General features: G+C 41.3%; 1 protein-coding gene across 3 annotated transcripts in view; it reads left to right on the top strand.

Moving 5' to 3' along the window:
• Window positions 1-12,363, top strand: part of VSNL1 (visinin like 1) — a 159,514-nt gene that overhangs the window by 60,895 nt on the left and 86,256 nt on the right. For 2 of the 3 annotated variants that reach the window (XM_074947570.1, XM_074947571.1), the window contains one exon: window positions 5,600-5,762. In XM_074947570.1, the coding sequence (XP_074803671.1) occupies window positions 5,601-5,762 (162 nt within the window). In that variant the 5' untranslated portion in view covers window position 5,600. Of the gene's footprint in view, window positions 1-5,595; window positions 5,763-12,363 lie in introns of those variants that run through there. The other variant, XM_074947569.1, reaches the window with a different exon arrangement.

Raw genomic sequence — 12,363 nt, 5'->3', positions numbered from 1 at the left:
TTTAGTGCCATGTCTGGTATCACTCAGGAGACTGCATAAAGGGATACATCGCTCACAGTCACTAACCACGCAAAGCTAGGAGGGATGGCTAACACTATGGGAGCCTGTCCAGATAAAGCAGGCTGTGCTGAAATGATGGAAATGGGCAGAGAAATGAGTAGCTCACTTGATGAGAAAGAGACTACGTTTTAAAATGGGGAAAAGCTTGTTTAAACGCAATATTGCAGGGGAAAAAAAGATTTTGAGATGGGGAGGGAGAGGAAGGGTTGGCAGGTGATTTTAAACTGAACTTGCATATGAAATGTAGAGCTGCCACCAAAGGTGGGTGCTACACTGGAAAGTAGAAACACATGTGCTAGGTGTTGGTCCAGGGAAGACATTATTCCTTTCTGTGCACAGGACACAACTAAGCACCACGTGAAAATTTGAGCACCCTGTTAGCAAAATAGTGGAGAAAATATCATATAAAATGAAACCAAAGTACTGATATTTAGAACGTGGCCTACAAGGAGAGATTAAGGTAAATGATGTTTTACATTTTAGGTAAAAGACGACAGGGGCCAATATAAAAATTACTGAAAGAACTGACATATTTGTTTATAAATACAGCTCATATCTCAAGTGTTGACAATTGGATGTAAATGATCTGTGTTTACTACATAGCAATTAATGATTATATTTCTCCACTTCCATTCTTCTTTCCTGTCTGTTTTTATTCCTTTTTAAGGTTTAAATTAATCTCTGGATTTCAAGTTAACTTGGGCACATGGATATTAGAGATGGAAAAGACTTGTTCATGCTTCCACCACAGTTCAGGATTGTTTCCCCACAGTATAATTCTTCAATGCTTCACATTAGGGAAGTGATTAGGGCCTTGTATTTAGTGTTGTCATTTACACCTGTGCAGAGTGAGGGCACAGTAGATGTTAAAGGCTATCAGATCAGAATGGTAGTGTTTTAATCCTGTGTTGCACAGATGTAAATGACTACACTAAGGGGAGTGGAGAATCAGGCCGTATATTTTCCAGTGGGTTTTTTGTTACATACAAATGGAGGTTTTGCTATTGACTTAGATGGGAGCAGGTTGTGAATGAAAGACTATATGAACCCAATCCTGCAAGCTGAGGAGCACCTTCCACACCCATGAAAGTCAGTGGAGGTTGAGGGTAGAGGGAGGTTCAGGAGTGCTCAGAATTTTGTAGGAGTGGGTTCAGCTAACCAGGTTAACTTGAATTCAGTGTGTGTGATGGGGCGAATCCCTTATAGAACTGGGAGTGAGAAAAAGAATCAGCCAAACTGTCAATCACCCAGAGAGATGGTAAGGACTTCTCTGCAAAGGCTTCTAGGTACAGGAGCCCTTTATAAAATGCCTGGCTCTCTCCTAACTAGAGAGTCAGAGTTGAAGAGCTGGCGAGGAAGGGTCATCTCAGCCAGTTATGAGACATATGGAGTACTTTAGGCAGGTAAATGGACTGACATTTTGTTATGGAAAAGTATCCCTTGTTGTTCTTTTTTTTTTTTTTTTAAAGAATGTTTGGTACTTTGTTTGCTAAACCTCTCTGAACTGCATCTGGCTGACTTGTTTGGACAGTCTTTTTGCTACAGTTGGTGTGAAAGGTGGGATGGCTGGCTTGTGAAGAACCTGACCAGAGGTTGGCAGGTGACTTGAATGCCAGGGATGTTTAAGACACCATATAGAAAAAGCCCTAGATATGGTTTTGTGATGAGCTGATGTATAGCTGGAATGGCAGACGTAACAGTGTAAAGGAAGGTTTCTGAAATGAGTATGACACAGTTCACGGGCTATTAGTAAAAGTACCAAAAAATATTTTAAATAAAAAACCCCAAAAGAACAACAAAGAATGTCTTTCCATAAGATAGTGTCAGTCCATTTACCCATTCAGAGTACTCCATATGCCTTATTGCAGGCCCAGGTTCCTCCAGGTCAGAGGTTCTCAACATTTTTCTTTCTGAGGCCCCCCCAATATGCTATAAAAACTCCACGGCCCACCTGTGCCACAATAACTGGTTCTCTGCATATAAAAGCCAGAACTGCTGGCAAGCAGGACAATTGGCTGGGGCCGCATGCCACAGGGCCCCCCACGAAGCTACATTGCTGAGGCTTCAGCTTCAGCCCCGGGTGGCGGGGCTAGGGACCTGGGCGTCAGCCCCAGGCGGTGGTGCTTTGGCTTTTTGCCCTGGGCCCCAGCAAGTCTAATGCTGGCCCTGCTTGGAGGCATCCATGGCTAATGTAGTGCCAATCTTTAAAAAAGGGAAGAAGGAGGATCCTGGGAACTACAGGCCAGTCAGCCTCACCTCAGTCCCTGGAAAAATCATGGAGCAGGTCCTCAAAGAATCAATCCTGAAGCACTTACATGAGAGGAAAGTGATCAGGAACAGTCAGCATGGATTCACCAAGGGAAGGTCATGCCTGACTAATCTAATCGCCTTTTATGATGAGATTACTGGTTCTGTGGATGAAGGGAAAGCAGTGGATGTATTGTTTCTTGACTTTAGCAAAGCTTTTGACACGGTCTCCCACAGTATTCTTGTCAGCAAGTTAAGGAAGTATGGGCTAGATGAATGCACTATAAGGTGGGTAGAAAGCTGGCTAGATTGTCGGGCTCAACGGGTAGTGATCAATGGCTCCATGTCTAGTTGGCAGCCGGTGTCAAGTGGAGTGCCCCAGGGGTCGGTCCTGGGGCCGGTTTTGTTCAATATCTTCATAAATGATCTGGAGGATGGTGTGGATTGCACTCTCAGCAAATTTGCAGATGATACTAAACTGGGAGGAGTGGTAGATACGCTGGAGGGGAGGGATAGGATACAGAAGGACCTAGACAAATTGGAGGATTGGGCCAAAAGAAATCTGATGAGGTTCAATAAGGATAAGTGCAGGGTCCTGCACTTAGGATGGAAGAATCCAATGCACCGCTACAGACTAGGGACCGAATGGCTAGGCAGCAGTTCTGCGGAAAAGGACCTAGGGGTGACAGTGGACGAGAAGCTGGATATGAGTCAACAGTGTGCCCTTGTTGCCAAGAAGGCCAATGGCATTTTGGGATGTATAAGTAGGGGCATAGCGAGCAGATCGAGGGATGTGATCGTTCCCCTCTATTCGACACTGGTGAGGCATCATCTGGAGTACTGTGTCCAGTTTTGGGCCCCACACTACAAGAAGGATGTGGAGAAATTGGAGAGAGTCCAGCGAAGGGCAACAAAAATGATTAGGGGTCTAGAGCACATGACTTATGAAGAGAGGCTGAGGGAGCTGGGATTGTTTAGTCTGCAGAAGAGAAGAATGAGGGGGGATTTGATAGCTGCTTTCAACTACCTGAAAGGGGGTTCCAAAGAGGATGGCTCTAGACTGTTCTCAATGGTAGCAGATGACAGAACGAGGAGTAATGGTCTCAAGTTGCAATGGGGGAAGTTTAGATTGGATATTAGGAAAAACTTTTTCACTAAGAGGGTGGTGAAACACTGGAATGCGTTACCTAGGGAGGTGGTAGAATCTCCTTCCTTAGAGGTTTTTAAGGTCAGGCTTGACAAAGCCCTGGCTGGGATGATTTAACTGGGAATTGGTCCTGCTTCGAGCAGGGGGTTGGACTAGATGACCTTCTGGGGTCCCTTCCAACCCTGATATTCTATGATTCTATGATTCTATGATTCATCCCTGAAACCTGCTCGAGGCCCCTTATATGGCCCCGGACCCCTGGTTGAGAACCACTGCTCCAGTTGACTCTTCTTCATCAACCCTTTAACTTTGACTCTCTAGCTTGGAGGGAGCCAGGGGTTTTAATGAGGACTTCCCAACCCAGAACCCTTTGCACAGAAGAGAAGCCCCGCCCCTGTCTCTCACAGTTTGGGTAGCTAACCAGCTCTTTTCCTCAGTCCTGGTTCTGTAAGGGCTTCACCCCTTCATACAATGGGATTTCTTATTTGAATGAGGATTGCTCAGGTGAGCTGGGCTTGCAAGATCAGGCCCTAAGAGCTTAGGACAGGAAATGGCAACGCTGTCATTCATCCACTGTCTTGATGACTGCAACAAATGCACATTGAGATAAAATGTGATTATCTAAAAAAAATTATTATGAAAGTAAAAAATGAGGTGGGGGAGGGAGAATTATTTGTACTAGTCAATGTGAATATACCAAAACCTAAAATTATCAGAAGAAAAATGTAGTCCGACTAATATACTGTAGAACACTTCATATTTCAAGAGCGAGGCATATTACAGGCCCTGAGCCTGCAAAGATTTCCACCTGTGATTAACTTCATGCATATGGGAAGTCGCATGTACATCAATGGGACTGCTTACAAATGTACCGTTAATCATATGTGGAAGCCTTTGCAGGATTGGAGCCATAAATCGTAAAGAGTCTGTCAATCATTGAACTGGCATCAGTGGAGGGGTTTAAGGTAAGGTCAGGGGTGAAAGTAAGGGGGTACAGGCCAGTACGGCGTACCGGTAAAAGGTAGCCGCCAGTACCGGCCCATACCGCTGACTTTAAAGTGCTTTAACATCGCTGCCCCTTTTGCGCCCCCAATCAGCAGCCCTGCCGGGTCCCTACCAGCAGGGCCACCAATGTGGGGGCACAAAAGGGGCAGCGATGACCCGACAGGGCCACCGATGGAGTGCGCAAAAAGGGAAGCAATGTTAAAGTGCTGCCCCTTTTGCCTCCCTTACCCCCCAGCTGCTGACAGTGGGGGGTGCAAAAGAAGTAGCTGCCCCGGGGCCGTGATTTAAAAGGGCCCGGGGCTCTGGCCAGCACTGCCACTACTGTGGCAGCGCTGGCCGCAGCCCCGGGCCCTTTAAATCGCTGCTGAAGCCCCGGACAGCGCAGGCCAGGGAGCGCAGATGGACTGGCTGGGGGACACTGACCCCCAGTCCCGCCCCTTCCGCCGGAGGCCACACCCCTTCCGGGGCAGGGGGTGAGGGGCGGCCAGAGAGGCCCCATACTGGTAAGAGCTGCATTTTACTTTCACCCCTGGGTAAGGTTAAAGAGAAACTTGTGAATAATATCAGATCTATGAATTTGTGAAATGTATGAATTAAAATGCAACAAAAAGATCACAAAATCCTTTTCAACCCAGCATAGTACTGACGAATAACAATGCCAGCCTAAGGAACACATAATTGAATACATAAGGAATAGTTAGGAACCACTTTATGAAGGTTGCTAAAAGAAAGGTCACTTTTTAATATGTTGGTAACCATTGGCAGGAAGAACCTGTTAGTCCTCTCAAAAAGAAAAGAAAAGAAAAAGGTGGAATCTTTATATTAAGTGATTATTAAAGATAAAAAGATTAAGCAAATTCTCATTTATTTTGAAAACTAACTCAGCAGTCTCTCTGCAGGACTTAAGAGCTTTAATTGAAAGATGAATTTCTTAGTTTTTTCTCGAATTCAGCCTAACACTTATTTAAATATAGTTTAGCATCCAAATATTCAGGGAGAGCATGGGGTTGGGCTTGGCTGAAAGCATCAGTGAGCACAAAACAAGGCTGTCAGTAGCATACTCCAGCTTGGTTGCTAATCAAGTTTTAAAACGATCACAGCAACTTGGCTAATTGTATTAATTTGCTTTTCTTAAGGCAGAATGGGGAAACAGAATAGCAAACTGGCCCCTGAAGTGATGGAGGATCTGGTGAAGAGCACGGAGTTTAACGAACATGAACTCAAACAGTGGTACAAAGGATTTCTAAAGGACTGTCCTAGTGGTAGACTGAACCTTGACGAATTTCAGCAGCTTTATGTAAAGGTATGTTATTTATTAGCTTCTTATTCCACAGCCACAAGAAGGGTATCAGAGCGATGCCTCAGTATGTGTAGAGCAAAAATATCCTTCATGGCTATCATTCAAATTAAAGTCTATACTAACAAGGAGCAGACAGGTACGTACATAGGAATTACTATTGCAATTGGACCAGTGGTTCAAATAGATCAGTATTCTGTCTCCAAGAGTAACCAGTACCAGATGCTTCAGAGGAAGGATATAATTTTCCCAAAGGGGAAGAGTCTTCCTAAACCCTCTCAACTAGAGATTGTTTTATGCTCTGAAGGATGAGGGGTTATGGCCTCACTCCTGCAAGATGATCCATGTTGGCAGATCCCTATGCCTCCATGCAGTGCCACTGGTTTATAAAATGAGTATCCTGTAGATGTTCTCATTACCCATCCAAATATCTATTCCTCTTTTGATTCCCAGTCATTTCTTAGCCCCAGTGAAGTCCTGAGGCAGTGAGTACTATAGACTAATTATGCACTATGAAAAGAAAGTTTCTTTTTGTACGTTATAAATGTATTGCCTTTCCTTCTCATTAAGTTTCCCCTTGTTCTTGGAGTATGAGAGAGGATATGTAGGACATCTGGTTACCTTCTTTTTTATTAATCATTAATTTATCATGTACCATGTCTTCTTATTTTTACTATGTATTTATTTTGTAAGGGGAGAAACATTGGAGACAGCATGAGATGTGTATTCATATTACAAAAGTAATTACATTCTCATTCAAAATGGAACAACTGCCTGAAGGTCAGAGGCTTCAAAGTAATTTTAAGTAGGAAAAATATTGGATAGTGGTGATGAACACTTAGTTCAGAAAATTACAGTGTTAGGTTGAAGAACAATAAAAATGTCTGCAGTCAATTTTACCAGTGCTTTGATGGCCTGGAACTCAGTAATGATCTCTGTAGGCAAGGACTATCTGTATTTATCTGAAATGGAACTGCAGTCCATCTTTCCTGAACACAACGCTCAGCCTGGATTTCCCCAGCCCTGGACCACAACATCCCCACAAATATTATAAGTGGTCCCTTTCCCACTGCCAGTGAAGGTTACTGTACAAACACTGCCATCTGCAGTGTATATGAATTAAGCTACCATCTCTGCACTTTAATTTCTGTACATTAAAACAGCATTCTGAAAGGTCCTGTCTTCCAGAAGACTGTGACTCCCTATTTTGTGACAACCCTGCTATTACTGCTTTAGAGCGTTGTGTTTTGGATTGAGTGATTATTGATTGCCTCCATTTTAGATGATGTTTGGCATGTGTCCTACATTGACTTGCATCTTGTTTCCCATGCATGTTAGTAGGAAAAGTAAATTAGCATTTGCAAAATATGTATGTGTAGCAAAATATATAAAGTGTTTAACTGTTGTGGAACCATTGCTTCCTGTTTGATAAATTACAAATAAAAAGTGGGGAATAAAGTCTAAATAAGTATTTGGGGAGGGAGGTTGTGTGGGAGGGACAGTTTTATGATGTCATCTCCCAGCCATGAGGACTTCTCCTTTTCAAAAGTGTTTCTGAGTCATCCTTAGAGGTCATTGTAGACTCAGTGGTTTGAGCATTGGCCTGCTAAAACCCAGGGTTGGGAGTTCAATCCTTGAGGGGGCCATTTAAGGATCAGGGGCAAAAATTGGGGATTGGTCCTGCTTTGAGCAGGGGGTTGGACTAGATGACCTCCTGAGGTCCCTTCCAACCCTGATATTCTATGATTCTATGATCCCACAAGATGCTTTACCCCAGAAGGAAATATCCCAGAGATAAAGTTTAGTTCCATTGTTACTGAGTGGTAGTGCAAAATGTAAATCACAGAGTATAAAGGTTCATTGCTGCTTAAAAGGATGAGAACTTTGATAACACACAGAGAAGGTAAATCTGGCTACTAGCTTTAGTGCCTTTACATTACACTTGTGTTTGGAAATATAGGCTAAGTAAGATTCCCCAGCGTTTGGATATTCCTATTTTAGTAATAAATGCCGCTAATATTGTTTTAACATAACTCTTATGTGTTTAGCCTAGTTTGTTATAGGCTGAAAATTATATATATATATATATATATATATATATATATATGTATGTCTACATGCAGGGCAAAATCCTGACTCTGCTGAAGTCAGTGGTAAAACTCCCATTGACTTCAATGAATCCATGACTTCATAGTGTCTCTCTCCCCCTCATGCATATTCTGTAGAACAGTGGTTCTCAACCAGGGATACATGAGCCTTCGGGGGTTTGCAGAGATCCTCCAGGGGGTAAATCAACTCATCTAGATATCTGCCTAGTTTTACAACAGGCTACATAAAAAGTACTAGCAAAGTAAGTACAAACTAAAATTTCAAACGGACAATGACTTGTTTATACTGCTCTATATACTATACACTGAAATGTAAGTACAGTATTTATATTCCGATTGATTTATAATTAAATGGTAAAAATGAGAAAGGAAGCAATTTTTCAGTGTGTGCTGTGACACTTCTGTAGTTTTATGTCTGATTTTGTAAGCAAGTAGATTTTAAGTGAGGTGAAATTTAGGGGTACACAAGACAAATCAGACTCCTGAAAGGGGTATAGTAGTCTAGAAAGGTTGAGAGCCACTGCTGTAGAACCTCAGAGTTACAAACACCAGAGTTACAAAGTGACCGGTCAACCATAAATCTCATTTGGAACCAGAAGTATGCAATCAGGTTGCAGCAGAGACCAACCCCAACCCCCCCCCCAAAAAAAACAAAAAAACCCAAAAACGGTAAATACAGTACAGTACTGTGTTAAATGTAAACTACTAAAAATATAAAGGGAAAGTTTAAAAATTTTTTTGACAAGATCAGGAAACTTTCTGTGCTTGTTTCATTTAAATTAAGATTGTTAAAAGCATTTTTCTTCTCCATAGTAAAGTTTCAAAGCTGTATTAAGTCAATGTTCAGTTGTAAACTTTTGAAAGAACGTTTTGCTCAGAGTTATGAACAATCTCCATTTCCGAGATGTTCGTAACTCCGAGGTTCTACTGTCAATGCTTCTGACAGGTTATTCCCTGACTCTCTGAGACATTATTACTTTCCATGTTCCCATGGCGGTTGATTCTTGATGCGTGGGACACTCATTCAGTATTAGCTTCTTACTACAGAAAAAAATCCAGATTTGAAAATTGACTTTCGCAGCAGAGGTCACCACAAGAAATCACAAGGCATTGTTGTTCGATTTTAAGCATTCCAGTTCTCTGAAATACATATTAAGGGTAAGAATGTATAACATTTATGTTGATTTCTTAATTGATTTCTTTATGTTGAGTGTGAGCCTCCAGTTAGGAGAAAAAAAGTTCCCAAGTTATATTCACTGGATTTTAGCCAGGAAGGTTTCCATAAATATTTTATTGGGAAGATGATTACAAGGTTTACATTCACTTCAGTGTTACATTTTCTCTTAGATGTCAGCATCTGTCTGCTCATGGGATTTGTACCATGCACTTGGACATGTCTGATCAAGGAGTGATATTAGAATGTTCATGGCAAAACTTTGATCTAAGGAATGAGACTCCTTCCACACACAGCCAGCCAATGGAAAACACCCACAACGTTTACTATCACAAGACATAATATGTTCTTGTGATATTAATATAAATTGCCAATTTTGCAAGTTTTACGGTCTGGTGACTTCATTCTGTTTTTACAATGCATTGAAAAATTGTCATAATTGTTACTTCAGAGGCTTCAGTGGTTACATAGAGACCCGTGAGTGACTTGTTTTCATTTGATTTTAGTTTTTACTCTTTAAAGGCTTTGTGGTAAATGGAGTGTTTGCTGCTTTGTTTGAGGTGGCACCAATAGTTATGTTGATTAGGATCAGCTCTGAATTCATTGCAACTGGGGTTCTTTCTATGAACCTGGCTGTGCAAAACTTAAGACGAATAGCACTCACGCAACTAGACCTTCTGTGTAGAATGTTTGCTTGTTTACAGAACTTGTTATGGAAGTGTTGTATAAAAGTGATATATGTCTGTATACATGTGTATATGTAGACAGTTTAATAGAACACCTTGTATTGGCATATAAAAATATTTAACATTGCCTGTAAATTTGTAGGTTCAATAAAGTTGTTTTTTTATGCACTGCAACTGACTTGCAGTGTGCAGCCCTTAAGAGATATGAAGGTGTGGGGTTACTGTTGTGATTTTTGACTCAACTGGTGTCATGGCTATCAAGATTAGACCCCAGACTTTGTTCCCACATAGCTGAATGAGCTGAATGCTCCTGAATAGTTTTAGCAGCAGTTTTACTGGAGGGTTGTATTTATTTAGTGTTTATAGTATATTCATCATAAGAAATTAATTTACAAAAATACATTAAAGTAAAATTGGGGACTGGAGATAAGTCAGCCTAAACATGGGCATTCTGAATTCATGTTGTGATTCCATACATCTTATTTTGATTTAAAAGGCCAAATTCATTCTGCTTTAAGTTTTGAGTTCAGCAGGGTTACATCAGGGATGAATGTGCCCCGTACTGTGCAAGTGTGCGTAATGGGCATTAATGATAACATGAGTTATGTGTGTACACTAAGTGGAAAGTAGGCTCCTATGATGTCATACTTCTTGGAACCAGGTCACTGAACATGGCAAGCATGTCCTCTGGGTTAACAGTGAAAGCAAACGCCAATAGTCTTTCAGATGGAAAGGAAATATTCAGAGCCTTTATGGTATAATGCACCTTAGGCTAGTATTAAATAATAAATTGGGTGTAAAGTTTTATGAATTGACCTTATGTATTTTATTAAGACATATTATTGAGTTTTAATTTAAATTGCTCTGACAAATATAATATGATTTGATAAATTAGTCAAATAATTTTTCATGTTTTGGGTTTCTCCCTCACATTCCCTGACTGAGATCCCACTGAATTCTATTCTCTCATTTTGAGAGTGTATGGAACAAAATAGGCTCTATTCTCAAATATTTACTGAAGATTAGGTAGGTGGATCTCCATTCCAGCCCCTCACCCCCACCCCAAATTTCAGTATATGCCAAAATGTACTGTAGGAAGTACATAGCTCCTCAAAATCTTCATAAAAATACTTGTCCACCCACTGACATATTTGTAGGGTCTCGGGATTAAGACGTTCAGATATGTACACAGCGATTGTTGTTGGACAAAATGGGGAAAAACAAAACAAAAAACAAAAACAGTTTTGGGAGAAGTTGCCCATCTTGGAGGCTGGATAACTTGCACAGTGAGGAAGGATGTTTTTTGTGGGGTGAAGGCACTGGACTGAGGCTCTAAAGATCTAGGGTCAATTCCTCGCTCTGTCCTAGACAGGTCCCTGTGTAACCTTGTAAACCGTTTAATATCTTAGTGCCTCAGTTCCTCATCTGTAAACTGGGACTAAAAATACTTCCTTTCTCCTACTCTTTATCTTTGTTTTATGTTTAGACTGTACGTTTGTTAGGGCAAAGACTGTCTCTTATGATATGTTTGCAGAGTCTAGCACAATGGGAGATGATCTCAGTTGGGGAATCTAGGCACTTCTGTAAAAATAATTATATTAATCAACAAAGACAACCATTTCAACTCTACAATAATACTTAAATATTGATGGCTTTATATAATGAAGTAGGAACGATGTCTTAAATAACCTTCTTATTGGAGAAGGATTAACTGGTTTGAATAAAACATGAACCTCCATAAGCCTTTGTCCATGTTTAGAACTGAGCTTAACCTGAACCTTTTTTAATGTTTGGATGTGGGCATCCTCCGCCCTCCCACCCATGGCTACCTACAGCTGTGACTATAACCAGAAATACCAAAATAAAATACAGAAAGTTGTTCTTTCATAATTTTTTGCCAAGACTGGAAATAAAAATGTCAGAAATTGTGTGAAGGAATCTGTTCTCCTGAGGTTTCCAGCCCAGTTTTTCCTGTCTGTAGGGTTTGGATTATTCACTTGAGTTTTGAATGCCTGCATCAAAGGCCACTGAAGTCAATCAATGTATTTTCATTAATTTCACTGGGCTTTGGATAAGGCACTGGGTAAGCATCCAATCTATGGGCACTTATTTGAACTCTGAACCTTGTGAGAGTCTTGCATCCCTGGTGCCCATCCTTGTGCCCATAGACGTCACCATCTTATTCCGCATTTAAAGCTGCTGCCTCCCCATCCTCTGTTACTCATGCCACTGTATGCAAGACAGCAGAACAAGGGAGATAGTTCTCAGAACAACAAAATTAGGAGAATTCTTGTCCAACCCTGCTAAAGAGAATTACTGCACTGTAGCACTTTACTGTACATTCTCACTTGTTCCACTCCACTGCAATATTAAAAGGAAATAGATGAGTATACCAATGCAGGACAATGAACCATTTCTCCCTTAGTATACTGGAGGGGGGTGGAGCAGGGGTAGATGTGCATGCCGTTTATTTCAGGGAAGTTTGTCTGTGCCTTACAGGATGTAAACATTCAGGAACAATTCAGCTATATGTAAAGATCACTCCTGGAATTCTGAGAAGTTTCCTAGACAATAGGGCAGTTCATTTGGTAGGATATACTGTATGCTTTTTACCAGCAGCATGTACACACCTAATATGA

This window comes from Natator depressus, chromosome 3 (genome assembly GCF_965152275.1).
Source record: "Natator depressus isolate rNatDep1 chromosome 3, rNatDep2.hap1, whole genome shotgun sequence".
NCBI lineage: Eukaryota > Metazoa > Chordata > Testudines > Cheloniidae > Natator > Natator depressus.
This window is presented reverse-complemented; position numbering and strand designations above follow the sequence as displayed.